Here is a 23,793-nt window from a genome sequence, read left to right as displayed (position 1 = left end):
TATCTCACTAGTGTGAGCTACATAACTATCTGCATCATGTTCTTTGTTGAATATTTATCTGTATGTGGGTTATATTTGACGCCACGGGACGATGATTTCATCTTGACTTTTATGAATTTAATTTACCTCCAGTAGGCATTGTGATGCAAATTCAGCGGGAAAATATTTGAATATCGTTTCTATATACGAACGGATGAGGATGAGGCTGAGGACATGTAAACATTGTCGGTTCGCCTTTAAACAACGAAAAAGGAAGTATTATCATAAAAGTATGAAAATTTAGACAAGTACGTGCCGCTGCGGTGGACGCGTTGTTTTTTTGCCGCTGGAAGCGTTTGAAGTTTAGATTGAAGTTTTAATGGGATTCACGACATTGCTATGTGGGAATAAGGTTAGATTAAAGTGATTATGTGAAGCGCGTTATGCGGCACGGAAGCTTTTTTAACAAATAATCCATTCTTTTCCTTCGTAAACAGGGTCCTGTCCAGAATGAGTGTTCAATTTATTTAAAATTTGCTGAGCTACAGGGTGTTTTATTTAAACATAAAAAAACTATTTGTATCCAGTGCTTTGAAACTGTTATGACATATCGTTGCCATATTTTGCAGGAAGTGTAGGTACTGTAAATTCTACTAAATTATGTTAAATAAACGTTTCTGGCTACTACCAGAGGCGTACGACAGGAGAAAGTGAATGGTTGACCCTTCCCAAATTCTACGATATAAATTATTTTGGTTATGTATTAATTATGTCGGTGTTTTTGGGTCATACGATTACACTTATTACGCAAATGAAATTTTGCGCCAAAAAGGAAAATCAAAACATTGAGCTAAAATAGCAATTCCGCCAGTGGCGTAAAATTGGAAAGGTCAATCATTCACTTGTCCTGTCGTTTTTCATTCTTGTTCTTCTCCATTTCTGCATTGTGTTTCACTTCGGTTTGTATACGAACTTCCTCGTTTCCCAGCCTATTTCTCAAGCTTATTCCAAGTATTGATTTCTCTTCTCTCGACAACGTCCAGCAAACAGAACAAAATGCTTTTCCTGCATCTAGATTGCAGATCAGATTATAAGAGAAGGATAGGGATAAAAAAGAAGTGTAACAAGGCTGTATACTGTCACCTCTACTGCGCAACTTGTATTCAGAAGAAATATTTAAAGAAGCCGTAATGGAGATGAACTTTTACCAACTGTTTTTTTATAATCAGGGTATCCATCTTAAGCAGACATTTGTGCCTTGAGACCATAGCTGAAATATTCTAAATGCAAGTGGTACTTACTGACTGACTCGATGACCTCCGCCAAAAGAACTCCATCACTGCAATCCGTTGCTAAAGCGCTAACTCTTTTCTTGCTCTTGCCTTTTTCCAGGTAGTGGTTGGCCCAGTCCGTGTAGATCTGTAACAAAAATGTTCACATTAATTTGAGGAAATATGTTTATACATATTGTGTTTCAATTTATCAATCAAAGATAGAATAAAATTTTATTTTTTTTAATAAAACGCGGGCACATAAATTTGATACACCCTGTATATTGATTTGTAAATATTTATTAGAAGTTAGCTTTCACGCAAGGTGGTTTCTCCTTAATGAGTTTTTCCATGAAGAATTAAAAACATTTTTTAAATAAAAAGTGAAACGAACATTTATTTAGGATTATAATTTTAAAAAGATTGTTTACGGGAAAGGTAAAACCACAGGTAGATGTAATTATTAGTTTTTAGAAAAGTAGAGGTAAAGAGAATTGGAATTTTAAATATGTTTGTTTAATGACAGGAATATTTAGATAATTTCCGAAAAGTCATAAGTTTTGAGTAGAAGTATTGTTTGAAAGAATGACTGGGTTTTTCGAATGAAACAGAGGAAGGTGGAGAGAGAAATGTTTCTGATTGGCTTGGCAATTTGGAATGGGGAAAGTTTTGTTTGAATGTTGAGACAGTTTAGAAAAGAAAAGATTATTGTGTTACCGGCATCCGAAAAGAGCAGTCAAAAGTTTTCGTGAGTAGTTCAGAAGCAAGTACTAGTGTTTTGTTTTGATAGTGAGAGTAGCTGAAAAGTGGAACGAGAGACAAATCAAATCGAGAAGAAATACCGCTTTGATTCTGTAAAGTCCAAGAGAGTAAGTTACAAGAATTATCATTATTAAAATTATTTGTGACACCAAGTAAAAAGATACTTGGGTCTCAGGAGATTATTGTTGAGAGAAAGAGAGGAGAGAGTTTTGGAGTTTATTGAACGAGTACTGGCAAAAAAGAGGCCTGGCTTGTGTTTTTGGAGAAATAGTTGCTGGTATCCTGCTGGATTATTTGCTGAGAACGGAGAGGGCTTTCATTGGTAGCCTAACATAATCAACAAGGAGGAGCTGTTTGGGTCAAGAGGAGACATCATTGATTGTGTGTGAATCAAAAAGGTCAGTCAATAACCTATGTGATAGATTTTTTTTATAATCAGAAGTTAATTTTTTTACGTAAAAGCATATGAATTTAAGATTTCAACATTTCAAAAATTTAATAGGAAGAATAAGTAATTTTGCGAATACCAAATTTGTTTGTTTAGCTGGGTTTATTAATGGTATCAAGAACAAAGCGATAAATATTTGTTTGAATTAGATTAATTTATATGGTAAAAGTTTCTTTTGGACGGTTATGCCCACAGAATTTAATTGATAAATTTACAGAACATTGCTTTTGATAATAAAGGTAATTGTATGTGCTTATTTATGATTTTTCTATTTATTTCCTTTTCCTATTTTATCCCGATAAGGATCAACTAAGAGATACTGAAGCCACGAGAAAGGATAAGTATAACCTAAGAGAATTTAATTAAATTTTTTATGACAAAAGGCACCCTGAGAGTTTTTCTTAATTTTTATGTATGATTTGCGTTAATTAAATAATTAATCAAATAAATACTAATTAATATAAAAGTAATAGAAAGCAGATCATAACAATATAGACGACAATAGACGAAAAAACAAAAAGTAAAGCATTACCACCAAATTTCCTATTTCCGTGAGCTAAAACTTCCCATATTTAGAGGTGTAAATGGAAGATTTGGGTACATATTACAGTATGCATTTATACTATTGCTAGCGAAGACTATACACTCAATTTTCCAATTAAATTCAAAGTAAAAACATTAGAAACCTGTACATTTCGTATGTTTGAAATCAATTCAGGAAAATACCAAATCTGTCATTCATCATCATCAGCCTCTCTCGATCCACTGCTAGATACAGGGCTCCCCTGTTTGTCTCCAAAGTGTTCTATCTAGTTTTTTGTTGTCGTTCGTAAGTCGTCTTGCCATCGTGTTGGTGGTCTTCCTTTGCTACGTTTATCGGCTCTTGGTCTCTATTCAACTAATTTGCGAGTCCATCTTCCGTCCTTAATTCTGACAACGTGTCCAGCCCATTTCCATTTTAAGTTACAGCTTCTTTCAATGAAATCTCTGACTTTGGTCTTAGCTCGTAGATCTTCGTTTCTAATCCTGTCTATACTAGTAGAGTGGCCCCTATGATTGATCGCTTCATTCTTCTTTCCGTTACATTTGGATTTTTTGCGTTTTTCTCTATGAGCGATAAAGTTTCTGCACCATAGGTCATCACCGGTAGCACGCATTGGTCGAAAATTTTTCTTTTCTTCATATTAACTGGAATGTCACTCTTAAAACCGTTCCTAAGGGCTCCGTATGCTGCCCATCCTTGTATTATTATTCAGGATACTTCGTTTGTTTCACTGGCGAAGCGTCCATGTAACCACTGTTACCATTGGTTACCAATGGTAACAGTTAAAAATCTTGCAAATAAATATTTTATGACGATGAATAATTCCATTTACCAATATTTTTACCAATAGAAATATATTATTATATTATGTGTTAATAGTACCTAATTCAGTAAATAGCCAACTACTCGTAGACACACTAAAATATTGGCGCGTTTATGTGACTCAGTTGCACTTTATTATACTCTGTTACCACTATTATTTGTGGTTACAATGGTTACATCATCGCTGTCGCTCGGGACCTGCTAGTGTCTCAAAATTTTGAAGAAAGCGACGGCGTGAGCGCGCTGTGTATGTCAGTAGGCCTGTTAACAGATTTAAGAAATTGTAAACAGTATGTGACGACAGTTCCGTCCCAGATCAGGGTCCTGAGCACGCCACATAGAATTCTACTTTGCTGACGTCACAAAATCGAATTTTACAATGCAAGAATCGACGGCTACTAGGCAACGTGACGTCACTAAAATAGAATTCTATTTTGCGTGCTCCCACTACAGATACATGTAAAATTATACAGTTAGACCGCTTGGTTATATCGCTGTCGCTCGGGACCGGCTAGTGTCTGAAAATTTTGAAGGAGAGACGGGCGTAAGCGCGCTGTGTATATCAGTAGCCCTTTTACCAGATTTAAATTTGGTGACAGTACCTATAAAAAGTGTCCCTGCAGTTAACCATGGATGAGTGTCGCTGCGTAATCGATCAACTACTTGAAAAGGAATTCTCCTTGTATAATTTTGAAGAAAAAAATGAGATTATTGACAATGAAAGAACTATTTTAAACAATTTAAAAAAGGAACAAAAAAAGTAGTTCGATATTTTAAATTTAGTTGGTACAGTGAAAATCTTTGGTTATGTGGTTGCAAGAAAAATAGACTGTATTGTTGGCCATGTCTTCTGGTTTCTACAGAAAAATGGGTGGACCAGGTTCACGATAAATAGTTTTAGAGTTTTAAAAAGGAAACATGACATTTCTCCGTTACCTACATGTAAGATGTAAAGTTCTCTTTACCAAGTTTTTACAGCAAATATTGCTAAACATAATGAGTTTGTTAAAAAAATAGATAGGTATATCCTTAGCACACTTATAATAGATACCGTATGTTTTTTGGCCAAACAAGAATTAGCGTTTCGTGGTCATTTTGAGGGCGACGGCTCTGACAGTCGAGGCAATTACAGGGAATTGTTAACATTAATTGCCAAAAAGATCAAAAATGTTGCCAACATCTAGAAATATCAACTGTTTTTTCGATCAAGAGATATACAAAACGATATTATTGAAGCTATATACATTTAGCCATATCTTCATTTTTTTAATAAAAATTTTTGCATCTGGTTTTGGTAACACTTTAGAAAAAGTCACGCGTCGCCACTGGTTTGTTTGACTGTCATTAGATTCGTCCTTAGATTGTTTGATTTTCCACTTAAATGTGTTCTTCCTATAATTTGCAAAGCAGACAGATGATACGTGTATTGACACTATTAACATAAGGAATCTAGACGTGCATTCCATAACACGTCAACTTATCTAGGAAAAAGCCATAGCGAACTGATTTCTAGTATTCATATCGCGTGAGTAAATGCAGTTTTCGAAATACATTTAAGATTTAATTTTAATACACAGCACCACCATTTGCTTATACGTATTTCATCCTTATGGAATCATCAGGACGAATTTGTAGCAAGCTGCCTAATCTTCGGGCTCAGTGGAGGATGATCGGCTGTTATTGAAACACCAATAGCACTTAGAAAATTTATTGATAGCGACTGACACCAGGGTAGTAGAACAAACCCCGGGAGGACGTAGTTGTACTTATATGTGGCTCGTAAGCGAATTAGTTTTAGTCTATGATGCTACATATTGACTCGTTGAAGTTAGTTAGACAAGGCGAAAACGGCGGGTTCGTAGGAAAAAATATTTTCATGAAATTTTTTTTGAATAATCACATTCGTGAGACACCCCAGAATAAGGTGCAAGAAGTCGCCCACGCGAAAAGTGGTCCAATTTTGTTTTTCAATTTTTTTTAATCAAATTGCAAAAATCAATATTTTTGGTCCATACAATTTTTTTTATATTTCTTGGACCATTCTGGACAAAAAATGTCTCTTGTAGTTTTTCTCTAAAGTTGATCGTTTTTGAGTTATAAGCAATTTAAAATTTGAAAAACGCGAATATTGCCATTTTTAAGACTTAATAACTCGGTTAAAAATTATTATTATGATTATTTCATTCATAGGAGATTCTGACCAATAGAAAGCTACAGAAATCTGAATTAAATCGATACTTTTTAAAAATTGCCCGTCGTTAAGTATATTACGTCAGATGCCCTTCGTTGCTACGAAAAAATACATTCAGTGACATTAATGACAATTAATGTTTTAAAAATTATAAAAGTGATGACTTTCAATCGTCAAATATTTATAAAAACTTTGTGTTTAATTGTACTAATTTGTACTTACATAAATAAATTACAATAAAATTTTGCTTTTGAACAGTTTTATTCATGAAATAATTGCAACAAATTGCACTCGAACTCTAAAACTAATATAGAATTTTTGCCCTCGTGACACTTTGACATAATTTAAAACTGTCAAAGTGTCACTCGGGAAAAATTCAATAATTTTAGAGCTCCTGTGCAATTACTACTGAAAGTCAGAAAGTGACTAAATCAAAGTTTAAGCCCCGCCCCCCTACGTGATCCTACAGAAATTTGTGTCATTAATTTATTACTAAGCTGTTATTTTTAATTATAAACAATGAGCGGTAACATCGTATTGACGCGGCTGTAAATGTGAGTGCGAGTAAGATTCCCCATTGGACTGCCGGAATGGCATCTCTCTCGCACTCGCCATAGACGGCCGCCTAATACGTGCATGGCGCTCATTATTATTACTTAAAAATAACAGCTTAGTAATAACATAATGACAAAAATTTCTTTAGGAGCTTTTAGGGGGGGCTTTAGACTGTGATTTAGTCACTTTATAACTTACATAATTATAACTTTTAACGAGTTATTAAGGCTTGAAAATCGCCATTTTTCGTTTTTCTCAATTTTAAATTGCGTATAACTCGAAAACGATAAACTTTAGAGAAAAATTATAAGAAATCTTTTTTGTCCGGAATGGTACAAAAAATCTTAAAAAATTTGTCCGAGCCGAAAACATTGATTTTTGAAAAAAGATTTAAAAAAAAAATGTTAAAAAAAATTTGGACCACTTTTCACGTGGGCGACTTCTTGAACCTTATTCTTTGATGTCTCACGAATGTGATTACGCAAAAAAACTATTTAATGATGAATGAATACTTTGATAGAATGTAAATATGAGAGTTTTTTTTGTCCACCACCTACATATTTGTTAAGCTTCTGATGGTATTTTGTTAAATTTTGCTTTAATTATTTATATTTACTAAATACATAAATAAACATGGACCAAAGAAAAATTTAAAATTAATTTACTAAAAATCCACAAGACTTTACTGTAGCTGGCTGTATACCATTAATTACAAAAAAAAATTTTTATAAAAGGTATATTTATTTAAAAAAAAAAGAATGTGTGTGTACTTTGTACGCACGTAAGAAGTTATACTTCTACTACATATTATGTGATTTTTAAGACAATACCAAAAATTTAAAAAAATAAAAGAATAAAACGCACACAAACACATTGAAAAATGCCACAAAGAAAAAATGATTTCTGAACGATAATAATTGTTGGCAAAAATTTTAAATACGCATTTTCTGAAAAAAAAATTATATAACAAATATACTTACAATCATAAAATGCATAAAAAAAATAAAAACTTGCATCGGGAATCGAACCCGTGAATTTCGTGGCGCTTTGATTCGTAATCGAAGCCTAGACTCACTCGTCCAATTCCACATTATTTGTCATGTGGAAAAATAGGGTAACTGAACGTTTTACTGTTTCACAGTTGTTTTGAATATAATTAAAGTAAGTAGTTTAAATTTTGTGGAAGAAAATATTAAAATATAACAAAACAGTAAGAAAACAATATATTAGATGAAGATTGATAGAACTTTTGTAAGTAATCAAATTAAGTATGTAAATCAAAGCATTACATACCTACTAGATAAATAAAGCTACGCCAAAAACTCATAATTTAAAAATAAAAATCGGACCTAATTTGGGATTTCTCTCTAAAATCCCCATTCTTGAGAAAAGAAATGTACAGTAGAGCGTCGATTATCCGAACGTCGATCAACCGAACGACCGCTTATTCGAACTATCGACTCCCGCGTCCCGCACTCGAATACCGAGCAAGCTTTAGTAATTGACGCTTAAAATATCTTCAATCTTCTTCAATATTGTATCCAAAAATAATTATGCTGTTGCAAAGACTGCACTTTTTTGTTTAGTTGCTAGTTGTCATTATCAAGATATAAATAAATATGTAGGTATATAAATATGGCTTTTATTCAATTGTGGATAAATATGTATGACTATAAATATGTATCAATATATTGTAGTTCAATTATCCGAACAAATCGGTTTTCCGAACACCTATGTCCCCCAATTAGTTCGGATAATCGACGCTCTACTGTATTTCAACCTAATCCAAATGTATAATTACAATATGATTATAATAAAAACTACTTACCAAATTAGAATGAGTTTTCCTTTTCCAAAATAGTTCAAAAGTCCACAAATATAGGTATATGAAAACTATTTAAAAAGGCAGTATAACTATTAACTAACTTTTGTTTGTTGTTTCTTTTCACACAAATTTTAAAACGCAACAACCATAAATAATCTAACTGCAGCTGTGCCACAGCCGCCATATTGAATAATTTTTGACATGTCATTTGAACATCCAATCAGAACAAAGTTATAATGCGCATGCGCCGGGATCATAGGTTTTAACATATAAAAATTCACCCTCATATCGCCGGTAAAGAAGTATAACTTCAAAAACTCTAAAAAGTGCTACAAATACAACAGAACGTTTTCGCTCTCTAAAAAGAGCATCATCAGTGTTGTTACAGGCTTTGCATGCTGAGCCACCAAAAATGCATCGGTTAAAACCTTTTAAATATCGACTAGATGTCTTACATTGGCATATTTAATATGAAATCCAAAGGATCGATACAATTCCTAAGGACCTGCCCTAAGGCATTATATGACTTCCACGAAGCACGTGGGTTGTTAAGTAAAAATTGTGTGTCTTCACATTGAGAACGGTGAGAGTCAACTGAAGTAAACTTAAAGTCACTTCAATTGACTCTCACCGTTCTCAATGTGAAGACACGTAATTTTGACTTAACAACCCACGTGCTTCGTGGAAGTCATATAATGCCTTGGGGCAGGTCCTTAGGGATTTTATCCATTCTTTAGATTTCATATTAAATATTCCAATGTAAGACATCTAGTCGATATTTAAAAGGTTTTAACCAATGTATTTTTGGTGGCTCCGCATGCAAAGCCCGTAACAACACTGATAATGCTCTTTTTAGAGAGCAAAAACGTTCTGTTGTATTTGTAGCCTTATTAAGGGTTTTTAAATAAATATACCTTTTATAAAGAAAAGTTTTCATCCATTTCTTTGTTAATTTAATAAAGTTTTACTTGAAAACAAACAATTTTAAATAAATTGCCACTTAATTTTTGACTGCAACATGAAAAATCTACAATACCTTTAACCCGTTTAAAATTATTTTACACCATACATCTGTCCCGAGAAATATCCTCTCTCTGCGTCTGATTCATCCTCATAAAATTGGAATATATACGCATCAAAGCCGTTATTACATGCTTGAGATGCGTTGTCGGGACCTTGTCGTCCCGAAGCTTTTCAGGAAATCGCGGGATTCTTGCAGGATATACTCGCGCAAATAGCTATTGTAATCCGGGACTTTGTCATTACGCTACATTTCAAAACCTCTGTTGTAGCCGACCGAGAGGGAAATTAGGTGATTTTCTCCATTTCCATGGAAGGGGTGCTTTCCATTACTCCGTTTTACATTCGGATCTCAATATAGGGTACGACGTCAAGGCAATTAAACGAGATGTCGATTGGAAATTACTTGGGTCAGCGTGTATTTAGGGTCATAGATTGGATACGGTTGGAATGGATGGGAATCCGTAGTTGTATGTCTTGATTAGTAAAAAATAGGTCACCAAATGTGTACCACTATGCAAAAGGAACACCAATAAAAACGAAGATACGTATACAATAAATAAGAAAAAAGTAGACCTAAGATTGAAACAGTTAAGATATCACATTAAAATTACATCATAAATAAAATACGTAAAATTATTACTAGAAAATAATAAAAAACTTACAAAATAGCATGGAAAGGGTATACATCCAAAAAGTTTAAAACCAAGGAAGGATTACGACAAGGAGGCCCACTATCAACAACTGCATTCAATCTAACATTGAAATGAATAATCAGATATAACAGAATAAACATGCAAGAAAATATATTTAAACGGCCACCAATGCATAGCATTTGCAGATGATTTGACACTATTAGCAACAAGCAAGAAAGAACTACAAAAGTTAATGCAAACATAATAATAGAAGCCAAAAAATTGGGGCTTAAAATAAATGAAGAAAATACAAAGCATATAATAATGGGAGAGATCGAAAAAGAAAAAGAAAATAACACCAAAAAACAAATAGATGGAGAAGAAACATACTCGTTCAAAAGAGCCAAAGAAATTAATTACCTAGGAGCTAAAATAGATGAAAATGGTCATGAGGAAGGAGAGATAAAGGCAAGAATAGCTAAAGTAAATAAAAAGTATGGAAAGTTACGCACATTAATGAAATCCAAATATGTACGTACCAAGAGAAACAATAATCAGAATTTATAAGACTGTTATCAAACCTACGCATGCGAAACATGGGTGCTGAAAAGTCAGAAAAGGACCTCTTAGAAAGATGGGAGAAAAAAAATGCAAAGAGCAATATATTGAGGTGTGAAAATAGAAGGTCAGTGGAGAAGAAGAACCAATAAAGAATTGGAAGAACTATATAAAGACCCAACGATCACGACGACGATCAAAGCACAGAGAATACAATATTTGGGGCACATCGAGAGAATGGGAAGTAAAAGAATGCCAAAAATGGTACTCTCACGAAGACCAATACAAAAGAGAAGGAAAAGCAGGCCAAGAAAAAAGTAGAAGGACACAGTGTTTACGAAGACTTGGCGAAAAGTAACATTGAGTAATGGAAAGAACTAGCATTGGACAGAAGGAGATGGAGGGAAGTGGTGAAGGAGTGTATAAAAAGACTGAAATGAAATTAACTAAAATTATAAGATTAAAATATAATGTAATTAGAAATGTAAACATTTTAGCCCTAGGCCTACAAGGTGTGTTGAGCTTAATAAATAAATAAAAATGTAGTATATAAACACATACTAACATAAAAAATCTTATTACTAACTAGGTTGTAGTTCTTGATTAAAGCAAAATAACGTAAATTAAATCAACGCCTCCAAAATTAATGGGTACGGACTACAAGGTGTTAAACTATTAAAAGCTTTTTGGTTCATCTCTTAATAATTTATAACTAAAAAAATGACACAACATTCTAAATTTGCACTAAATTATAGATGATGTTAGAATGATGTAGAAATATTCAGAGTATTGTAGATGATGTAGATCGCAGGCCGTCTGCTCGTAGTAAGCAAAATTATCTGAAGCTGAACTTCAGTTCGAAGTTCAATCTATTCTCCATGCAATGATTTACTTACAGCGTTAATGCATTCTAAAATTGTTGCTCAAAACTCATTCATTATGAATGTTTCTTTTTTTGACATTTCTTTCAACAAACACTTACTCTCATGAATTGTTTCAGCTTTCTGATTAATGTCTTCAGCAAGAGTATGAAGAACGGATTTAAAGGCGTCATAACCTTTAGGCAAAGCACTTGTTGCGTCGGCTTGCACTCCATCTAGTGCGGCTTGTTCTTTTAATGACTAGATCGTGGTGAATGGGATCGCTTAGTGGAGTTTCATTTAAGCATTTGATCATAACTTCCCAACTGTGGGTAGAAGCTGAAAGAGTACACGGACTGAACAATTCCAAAATACGATATGGCTTCAACGCAACTTTCAGCAGCACTTACTCCAACTAAATTATGCGAGTGTACGGCACAAGTAATGTAAATTATTGCAAATTTGTTAATATTAGATAAATGAGACTGGAGACCATTGTATTTGTCTGATTATTTCATTCATAGGAGATTCTGACCAATAGAAAGCTACAGACATGCAAATTAAGGTGATAATTTTTGATAATCTCCCGTCGTTAAGCATATTACGTCAGATGCCCTTCGTTGCTACGAAAAAAATACATTCAGTGACATTAATGACAAATGTTTTAAAAATTATAAAAGTGATGACTTTCAACCGTCAAATACATATTTATAACAACTGTGTGTTTAATTTCACTAATTGGTACTTACATATATAAATTACAATAAAATTTTGGTTTTGAACAGTTTTATTCATGAAATAATCGCAACAAATTGTACTCGAACTCTAAAATTAATATAGAATTTTTGCCCTCGTGACACTTTGACATAATTTCACTCGCCTTCGGCTCGTGAAATTAAAACTGCCAAAGTGACACTCGGGAAAAATTCAATAATTTTAGAGCTCTTGTGCAATTACTACTGATAATATATTTACTGGATTATCGTATGATTGTCCCCTCATGTCGTTTACATCAATGCCGCAGTAGTTTAAAAAGGTTGAAACGGCAGAAGAAAAATTTTCTCCATTCTGGCTACTTATGGATATGAATGTGAGAAAACGCTTATACACTTTACCATCAAATGAACTAGCATATCTTAATTTAATATAGTCCTGTCGCCAGGGGGGGTACAACGGCCTTCTGTATTCAGATGGACTTACCCAAGTTTTTTTTATGTATTTTGACCTGTAGAACACGAATTTTTTGGGTAACAGTTGATCCGGATGTCGATAAGATTGTTATAAACCAAGAAGTTGAGGAATCACATAACAGCGATTTCTCACAAAACAAAACATTTTTTTGTATTTTTTGGGCCATTCTAACCAAAAAATGTTCCTACAAATTTTTTCGTAGGATGCATAGTTTTCGAGATAAACGCGGTTGAACTTTCAAAAAATCGAAAAATTGGAATTTTCGAACCCGAAAAATTTTTGATTAAAAAATAAAATAGCAATTCTGCTTACCGCATTTGAAAGTTAAAGTCAAATTATATCGGTTTTAATTATTTGTATTACTAAAAATGTATTATTTTATTGTTAAAACAAAGCTATAAACACCTAGTGCTTGAGTGATGTTTCAATGATTTCTCATTTAAAATCGAACGAGTAAGTAGAGGAGGTAAAAGTGCAAGCGGGGCTATTTCTAAGTAGCATGCATTAAAACGCATGTATTAGGCACGGGAAACACTATGTGTTTATAGCTTTTTTTAACAATCAAAAAATAAATTTTTAGCAATGCAAATATTCAAAACAGATATAATTTGACTTAAACTTTTAAAGGCGGTAAGCAGAATTGCTATTTTATTTTTTATTCAAACGTTATTCGGGTTCAAAAATTGCAATTTTTCGATTTTTTGAAAGTTCAACCGCGTTTATCTCGAAAACTATGCATCCTACGAAAAAACTTGTAGGAACATTTTTTGGTTAGAATGACCCAAAAAATACAAAAAAATGTTTTGTTTTGCGAGAAATCGCTGTTATGTAATTCCTCAACTTCTTTGTTTATAACAATCTTATCGACATCCGGATCAACTGTTACCCAAAAAATTCGTGTTCTACGAGTCAAAATACATAAAAAAAACTTGGGTAAGTCCATCTGAATTAAGAAGGCCGTTGTACCCCCCCTGGCGACAGGACTAATAGTAAACTGGTCAATATGAGACAAACCTGGTGTTGAATCGACACTTAGGAGTAGTAGGTATCCGGTTTCCTTAATTTCAATTCAAAACGTGTTTTCCCATTACTTCTATCACTTTATTACCGATCTTTGAAGATAAGTAAAAAGGTTTTCCAGTACCCTTATTGCCACAAAGTACCGTGCCACACCTTCTACCGTTGTTCTACACAGTACCGTGCCTAAAAAAGGGATCGCACGCTAATCCGGAAGAAGATACAAACATAACTACAGAGACTACCAACTTTTTCAGAACTTGCATCCAGAAAAACTTCCATCGATATTTTTGCATTCTGAAGAAACTTTCCCAATCCCAAATTTTCGTACTTCTTCAGTTATGGTATTCCATAATCCTATGTGTCCTTTTCTAAGAAACCGTGCAGACTGACAGGCAGTACGGTCCCTTCTACCAAACGGCATTCATTAGAGACTTCTCACAACATAGGCTTTCATGTGAACAAAAGTACTATTGTAATGTAGTTTTATACATCACTTTTATGGTATTGTATGATATTTGAATTTTTTCGTTTTTTGGCCTGCGAGGCCCCTTTTGAGGCCGAGGCCCCTAGGCAACTGCCTACTTTGTCTAATGGTTAATCCGGCACTGCTTTTCGTAAATTTAAACTAGATGAATTTCTCAAAAAATACAACAACATTCTCAACAATGAAAGATACAGACGGGAATGCATAGAACAATACGAAAGAGCCATGCAGGGCAAAGGATCGAAACGGATGTAGAAAGAAACCCTATAAAGAAGAAGATATTTAAATGAATTATGAGGTATAGTTCAAACTTACCACAAATTGCGGGTTTTTGCACTAATAGAACTCTACAACTGAACATCGTATGCCCTCTCGGCTTGTCGAATGGAATAAAATGTGGTTGTTTGATTATTTATATCTTTAGCCAGAATAATTAAAAATTGAGTGGTATCATTAACATTCCTAGTTGTTACCTGAACTTGTGTGTTTACATTACTCGACAATTTTCAACTTGAAAGGGGCTATCAAGAAATAATGCAGTTAAGTATAGCTCTAACCAAAAGTTTTAAAGGCTAGACAACGAAAATAGATTCTGATATCACGCATTCCGATCTTGTTAATCCATCATCAAATTACTACTCCTATTATTTTGACAATTTTTTTATGAGATTCATTTATCTCTTGCTTTTTCCATATAGTGCGATTTGAATAATATTTCATTTTATTATAATAATAATTTCTATGAAAACATATATTTATATACAAGCAGGTAAAATATAATAACATTGTGTGTATGGAAAGATAGAGGCATATTTTATTATAGAATAGAAATTCCCTGGTGAAATTTCAGCTCCCGCTTACACAGAGACGGAGTAAAGTCTCAATCAGAAAATAGAGTTATTTATACATACTGCACAAAAACATTAAAAATACCTAAAACTCTCTAAAATACATGACCACTGCGAAAAATGTGGAAAAAAACGAGAGAAAAACAGAAGAAAATAATCGTCAATATCAAATTCAGTAAGCTAATAATAATTAGCAATGAAAATGTTACAATGGAAGCCGACAGGAAGGCGAAAAAGAAAGGAAAGCCCAGAAAGAAAAAGTTGGATGCCGTGGAAGACGACCTGAACACACACACATCAGACAATGGCGAAGAAGTGCACAAAAAGAGATCCGAATGGTAGGACATAGCCAGACAGGCAAAGACCGAATGACCCATCCAGGGTTATGATGTCAAAAGAAGAAAAAGAAATAAAAGCTAATAAGTAAACAGTAAAAAGTATGGCAAAAACAGTAAAATGCAAACGGACAATTAGAAAACCAAAAAACAATAACAAAATGATTGGTGAAAGAATCTGTGACGATAATATAATTTTATCGTCTAGAGTACGCCAATGAATTAAGTAAAACGTATTTTTGTACCGTCTCGGAACGTCTTGGAGCGTTGATCGAAGAATAATAAACAATAACGAGGTATAAGAGGTGAGTTATCCCTACCATTTTCCCCCGTCGTTTTGGTGCGTTGAACGAATCCGACGGTTTTTCCTTCTACCTATCCTTATACGAGCGGTGATCGTATTTCCCAACATGTCTTTTCCCCTGGCGAGCTGAGCGAGATTTCCTCTCCTTATAGCCCAATAAATGACCCTTTTGGAGTGTAATTTCCAGGGGCAACTCCGAATTGCATGAAAATTTGGATTTAGGTTCTACTTACCCTCCACTTCAAAGTTGAATTTGTGCCGTTGGTTGCTTTTACTTGGGGGTGACATTTACCCCTTCTCGGGGGGTGAAAAACGCGTGTTTGGGAAATGAATAAATTGACTTATTTTAAGCACCTTTTGTTCTATAAAGTTTTTTACGTAAATCAATACTTTTCGAGTTATTCGCGATTTAAAATGTTGATTTCTCGACAAAAAAACTACGTTTTCAGACCGTTTTTCCCAAATAACTCAAAAAGTAAATATTTTATCGAAAAAAATATTTAAAAAAAAGTGTAGCCTATTAAAATACGAAAAAAATGGTGTACCAGTAAGGTCTACAAATTAAGTAGAAGCAAAGTTGTAGCTCATGAAAAATACGTTCTTATTCGTCTAATTCCAAATCGAATAATTCAACGCGAAATCAGCGAAGAAAGAAGCGTTTTTCGGGAAAACCTTATTAACATTTTTAAAGTATCGAAAAAAGCTTATTATTTGTTTTTTACAAAAGTTTACAGCATCAAAAATAAACGAGTTACACTGAAAAAAAGTTGGCCCCTTTTTTTTGGTAAAAAAAATCGTGAAAACCTCCCTTTATTTAGCACCCTAAATGAAATTAATCGTTTGACTTTACCATCTATTTTAACTGTATGTGTATTGTTTATATGATATGTAAGTTTGATTGGTTTGAAGTGCTTATTTTTGAAAACATTTGGTTTTATAGCAAAAAAAAATTTTCTAAAAATTCTTGAAAAATTTCGTTTTTTCAAAATAACTTAAAAAGCATTAGTGATAGGAAAAATTTTAAAGAGTAAAAAAATGTAGGTTTTGCTTTTATAAATATGCTAGTTTCATTTTCTTTCTCCGTAAGACAAAAATTGGTTAAGATATGGGTGTTCAAAATTTGCATACACTCGTAATTAGTGACCCATTCAAGCTTTCTTAATTATAACCCTTTCAAAAATAAACACTTTAAACCGGTGAGACTGACAGATCATATAAAAAATAGTTAGGTAAGTAAATTGTTTGTAAAGCGGTAGCGATTAATTTCATTTGGGGAGCTAAAGACGGCGAGATTTTCATGATTTTTTACAAAAAAAAGAGGGCCAACTTTATTTTGAGCGTAACTCGCTTATTTTTAATGCTAAAACTTTTGTTAACAATTAAAACAAAGCTTTTTGTAAACACTTTAAAAAAATTTAAATGGGTTTTTCCCGAAAAGTGCTTAATTCTTCGGTGATTTCACATTGAAATATTCGATTTGAAATTAGACGAATAAGAACGTATTTTTCATGAGTTACAACTTTGTTTTTATTTAATTGATAGACTTTACTGATACAACATTTTTTGGGTTTTTTATAAGCTACACTTTTGCTAAGTATATTTTTTTCGATAAAATATTTACTTTTTGAGTTATTTGCGAAAAACCGTCTGAAAACGTAGTTTTTTTGTCGAAAAATCAACATTTTCAATGACAATTAACTCGAAAAGTATTGACTTAAGTAAAAAACTCTATAGAACAAAAGTTGCTTAAAATCAGTCAATTTATCTATTTACGGTCTTATCTTGAACGTATGTTTTTTCACCCCCGAGAAGGGGTGACTGTCAGCCCCCAAGTAAAAGCAACCAACGGCACAATTTCAACTTTGAAGTGGAGGGTAAGCAGAACCTAAATCCAAATTTTCATGCAATTCGGAGTTGCCCCTGAAAATTACACGGTACCGCCGAATTTCCCGTTCAGTTACTGGGCTATTATACGTCCATTTCATATTAATAAAAGTAATTCCTAATCCACGCGATCGTCAATATCATTCATTCATGTACAAAATATCGTCACATCGACCCGAACCGAAATCTCGATGCGTAGATTATAAATATATTTTATCGAAATTAACGAGTTGTAATTAAGGCTAATTATCTTACCATTTGTATGTTTTGATGCTAAATAAAAATGTCTTAAAAAGCGAACCTTTTGTCTTCGGCTCAATTTTGTTAATTGGAGCATCAGATAAAACGACAACGTTACAAATCTATGAACGAAAATCAGGCAAAGAAAAAGAACATGATTAAAAAGTAACGAAAAACCAAACAAAATTAGAAAACGATGGTAACCAGGCTGTCAAAAATGACACGGAAATAGATAAATCGAATAAGCATGTGAGTGAGAAAAGAAAACGGATTGAAAAAAGGATGTAATGGAAATAGGAATTTGGACTATAAGAAGAACTCATTCATCATCAATTTGCAAATTAGAAACATTCATAATTCTAGTGTTTGATAGTGGAAGTGCGAATAACAGGTACTAGTCTAGGCGCCAAATAGAGGTCACTGTGTCCTTTTCAATTCCGATGGACAAACTCAACGGTTTCTTTTTTTGGCTGCTGATTACGAATTTCGAGGGTGGATTTCGATCAGAGTGGTCAAAAAATTATTATAAACAATTTAATTGTTTATAAGGCTCTGGCTCATAAACTAAAAGAGATAAAAAAAAGAATGTGTGTGTACTTTGTACGCACGTAAGAAGTTATACTTCTATTATATGATTATATGATTATAAACGAAATTAATATATTTTTTATTTATATTTTATTTAAATATAAAACTAATTTATACTTACTACTTCTCAAACATTTTTATTAAAACAGTGCCAAAAAATAAAATAATAAAAGAATAAAACACACAAAAAAACACTAAAAATGCCACAAATGATTTCTGAACATTAATTGTCGGAAAATTTTTTAACTAAATACGTATTTTCTGAAAATAAAATTATATAATAAATATACTTACAATCATAAAATGTATAAAAAAAATAAAAAAATATAAGTTTCTATTGGGATTTGAACCAACTTACCAGCGCGGCTGGTATTGGCGTTGTATTGGGGTTCACTCGCATTAAACGCTTCGCCACGGAGACAGTGTGTCATTATGTGCGAAGATCGACTAACTAAACGGATTAAACTTTTGACATTTTTAAATTATGTAAATCAAATTATTTTGATTTTGAATTGAAATGATTTAGAATTGAAAAAATACAACAAAACATAGAGTAAGAAAACAATATATTAGGTGAATATTGATAGAACTTTTGATGGTAATCAAATTATGTAGGTACCTATGATACATTTACAATTATTACGTACCTGTTGCTTTAAAAACTATTTAAAAATCACTACAATTATAAACTTTTTTGTTTCTGTCCTCACAACAATAAAACTAATATATTATACATTTGTTTACCTTCATATTGAACAATTATTTATTATTGACAGATCATTTCAACACCCAATCAGAGCTCGTATAACGACTAATAAATTTCGCAATCACTTGCATCGTGCAAAGTGGCTATGTTCAAATATCATAACAAAATTTGATCAACTATTTTTAAAACACTTACCAGTGTAAGATTCTTTAGCTTTGAATAAGCGAGATCGTAGATCGTCCCGGTTGATTGTTGTTATCCATAGTTCACTACGCCTTCGAGCTAATAGGTTTTTTATCAGTAATTTTGCGGCACTCATACTAGTCACAGTTTGATGGGCTTTCACATTGGCATGCAACAATCATCTCTTCTATGTTAATAAGTCCAAAAATATAATATGAAAACTATTTAAAAAGGCAGTATAACCATGAACTAACTTTTTGTTTGTTGTTTCTCTTCCTACAAATTTTAAAACGCAACAACCATACATATCCAAACCACAGTCCCACAGCTGTACCACAGCTGTCATATTGGATAATTTTTGTCATGTCATTTGAACATCCAATCAGAACAAAGTTGTAATGCGACTGCGCCGGGATCAAAGGTTTTAATCCTATTAAAATTCACCCTCATATCGCGCGTAAAGAAGTATAACTTCAAAAATGATTCAAATAAAAATTGTTCCTTAATAAAAAACGAATACAAAAAGGTTTACTAAACTTAAATCCAACAATTAGAATTCAAGATATTGTAAAATTAGTGCACAATGAAAATTGCAAATTGCAAAATAAGTATTTTTTGAAGCTTTATCGATCGTAACTCGGCTTCTACTCATACAAATGAGCCTTAAAAGATCTTCATTTTAAAGCTTAATTAATAGGCTTCCAAATTTGTTAAATTACTTTATTTTCATTGGTTTTAAAGTTATACCCGTTTGAAGTTATAATTTTCTTAAAAAAATTGTACATTAATTTGTTTATAAGGGTTTCAAGGAAATTCGAGCTATAAACATTTATACTTTTATTAACAATAATGATAGAAGAACCCAAAAGAAACAATTTGAGCTTATTAAAAAGTTCATAAGTTTATTTTTGGTCAAGATATCGATATTTTAATGGCGCGCTATAAGGCGCAAGATCAGCTCACAGTCAAGTAAGTATTTTTTTTAGCCAAAAATAAACTTACGAGCATTTTCGTAAGTTCAAAATGTTCCTTTTAATTTCTTTTATCATTATTGTTAATTAAATTATAAATGCTTATAGCTCAAATTTGCTTGAAACCCTTATTAACAAATCATTGTACAATTTTTTAAGAAAATTATAACTTCAAACGGGTATAACTTTAAACCAAATGAAAATAAAGTAATTTAGCAAACTTTGTTTGGAAGCCTATAAGCCTTCCGAGACATAAAAAACATTAAAACCCTATATTCTGATCAGACAGGGCACATAAGGGTTTAATAGCAGGGTGTGAACACGTGATACTGTGTTAAAACTTTCTCTCTTTGCGTTTAGCAATTTCATACTCATTTCAGCCATTATTAACTTGCTTTTGTTCGAATTTCGAATTGTGGCCAATTACTACGAATAAAATATTTATAAAATATATCCCTAGCTACTGACCCCGGTCCTGAATAGGTTATTGGATATTTGTCTGGCAAAATCCAGTTTGTTTTTGATGCGCTTGGTTTAATGCGATACCCAAAAGCCCACAGGATATTTATTTTCAATGTTATTGTGGGCACAATAAATTAAAATGCAATTAATATTAAATTATTATAAATTTGAACCAGGCACTGAACTATGATGACGCTAATGTTAGATAGAAAGCGATAGCCATTCACGAGGACTTTATCTATGTGAATTTCTAAACTGTATATTTATTAAAATAATATGCTGTCAAAAATTAATGAATGTAATGTTTAGTTTATCACTTTGTCACTATTTCAGAGGAGCATCTATTAATGATGCTGAGAGATCTCAGTCGAGAAGATGGTTTTATTCCGTATTTTGAGTTTTAATGACTGAGCAGTATGGTAGAGCGGCAATGACGGATCAACTGACAATATAGTCCAGGGTAATAAGGTTTTTTCCATGACACTCGAGCAGCCAGGGTACTGAAGGGTTTTTTCGACAGGTAATACCTATAAGAGCAAATTGTAACTATTTCCTGCGTAGGATCTGGCGGCCATTTTTATTTATAAACAATTAAGTGTCAAAAATGGCATTTTTCCTTCTTTTTTTCAAATCAATGGATAACAGTGAAACTTATGGTTTTTTTAGTACAAATATCTTTGAGATTATGGAAAAAGCTGTAAAATGACGTATTACAAAGTTTGATATACTCATTTATTGTTAATGTAATTGCGAAGAAAGGTCGGAATTGCAGAAAAAATTAATTTAGCAATATCTATTGTAAAAATTAGTGTAGAGCTTTGAAATTTTTGTCATATAAGGGTTCTTTAGTGCTTAATATGTGATAAAAATTTCAAAGCGATTCATTCAATTGTTTTAATTTTATTCAAATTGTTTATCCCAGAGAGCATTTTTTTTGCAATAACATAAGTCAGAAAAAAATGACGTTAGAACCATTCCACAGGTGTCAAATGAAAGAGCATGAGCTATATTTTCAACTTGGTTTAAAAAAAGCAAATAAAGAATGCACTTATTAGTAATAAATAATTATGCAAAAGTATCGTAAATCTTTCCTTATAAACTTTTTATTTTGTTATTATAAGAAATAATATATATTTATTACATTTTTTCATTAATTATTATATAAATAACATTACTTGGTAGTTGTGCACTTAAAACAGGGTAAAAAAAGTTAATTTTTTTGGAAAAAGTTATTCAAAAAGTTTATAAGGAAAGATTTACGATACTTTTGCATAAATATTTATTACTAATAAATGCATTTTTATTCGCTTTCTTTAAACCAAGTTGAAAATATAGCTCATGCTCTTCCATTTGACACCTGTGGAATGGTTCTAACGTCATTTTTTTCTGACTTATGTTATTGCAAAAAAATGCTCTCTGAGATAAACAATTCGAATAAAATTTAAACAATCGAATGAATCGCTTTGAATTTTTTAATACATCTTAAGCACCAAAGAACCCTCATTTGACAAAAATTTCAAATCTGTACACTAATTTTTACAACAGTTATTGCGAAAATAATTTTTTTTGTAATTCCGACTTTTTTCGCAGTTATATTAACAATAAATGAGTTATCAAACTTCGTAATGTGTCATTTTAAAGCTTTTTTCATATTCTCAAAGATATGTGTACTAAAAAAATCATAAGTATCACTGTTTTCCATTGATTTGAAAAAAAAGGGAAAAATGCCATTTTTGGACAGTTAATTGTTTATAAATAAAAATGGCCGCCAGATCCTACGCAGGAAATAGTTACAATTTGTTCCTATAGGTATTACTTGTCGAAAAAACGCTTCAGTACCCTGGCTGCTGAAGTGTCACGAACAGGGTATATTTTTGTCTTATTACCCTGGCCTAATATTATTCTTTCTTTTTAAGGTGCCGTATTCTGTCGAAGGTTGGCGATTGTATATTATACTTACAGCTGCTCGAAAAGTGCACCCATGAAACTGGTCACCTTCCAACTCTAGGCTTTCCTTTAGCCTTTCCTGCATGATAGTCTACAGAAGCTGGTATTTTGTTCCTCTCATCACGTGGTCAAGGTGCTGTAGTTTTCATATCTTGATTTCATTATTCAGATCTGTTTCTTTAGAAAGTCTTTGTAAAACTTCTTTATTTGTGACTCTGTCTATGTAAGATACTGCCAGGATTCCACTCTCGACATCATCGACTTCATTTTAAAAGAAGCTTTCTATTTGTATTTTCCTTGTTTGTATTTTTGTTTCGTTGTCTGCTGCTAGTTACCCATGCCTGCATCTGTAGCTTCCGGTGAGTTCTCTATAGTGCAGTAACTGAAGGTTTTCACGTCCGATTTCGTTAAAGCTCCATCGATTTTCATGAAAATTGGTAAGTAGTTAGAGGATACCTCAAGGAACAAAGGTGACATGATGTCAACTTGCGCTTTTACCCTGGGGGTGGATGCCTTCCCCTATGTGAAAATTATTTTATTAAAAAATAATACCAATAGTCGATGGGAGAGGGACAAATTATAAGTAAAATTTGTTTTATAAAGTTATTAATATAAATCAATATTTTTGGATTATTAAAGATCAAAGATTTTATTTTTTCGTAAAAAACGCATGTTTTAAAGCTGTTTTTCACGTATATCTTAAAAACTATAAACTTTTTCAAAAAAGTAATTATTATCAAATTTGAAGACAATAAAAATTTAATACACTCCTCACCTGAAGAACTAAACTTAAGAATGTTAATTCAAAGTGAGTTATGGGTAATTAAATGTATATTTTTTTCGACGAGTACTCAAATCTAAGTATTCAATCTTAAATAACGGGAAAACTATGAATTTTATAAAATATACCTGCTAAACACTTGTCAAAGTACTTCGGAATACCTATTAAATGAGCTCAAGAAGAAGTTATTAGCATTAAAATTACGCAAGTTATGATGAAAATAAGAAAACCCTTTCGAATTTTTTAGGAAAAAATGAAAAATAAAACATACTCCATTTCCACAAAAATTAAAATTTATAGTAATCCTTACTATAATTTCTTTATTTTAGCATAAGTAATGATTGCAATAATTTTGACCGGTTTAGAATGCATATTTTTG

General features: G+C 32.4%; 1 protein-coding gene across 4 annotated transcripts in view; it reads right to left on the bottom strand.

The window, feature by feature from the left end:
- LOC114333597 (protein sickie) overlaps window positions 1-23,793 on the bottom strand; it is an 823,608-nt gene that overhangs the window by 600,226 nt on the left and 199,589 nt on the right. For all 4 annotated transcript variants that reach the window (XM_050651212.1, XM_050651214.1, XM_050651215.1 and 1 more), the window contains exon 3: window positions 1,281-1,398. In XM_050651212.1, the coding sequence (XP_050507169.1) occupies window positions 1,281-1,398 (118 nt within the window). The remainder of the gene's footprint in view (window positions 1-1,280; window positions 1,399-23,793) is intronic.

The sequence above is a fragment of the Diabrotica virgifera genome, chromosome 5 (genome assembly GCF_917563875.1).
Source record: "Diabrotica virgifera virgifera chromosome 5, PGI_DIABVI_V3a".
Taxonomy (NCBI): domain Eukaryota; kingdom Metazoa; phylum Arthropoda; class Insecta; order Coleoptera; family Chrysomelidae; genus Diabrotica; species Diabrotica virgifera.
The sequence above is the reverse complement of the archived record's forward strand: the minus strand, read 5'-3'. Positions and strand labels throughout refer to the sequence as shown.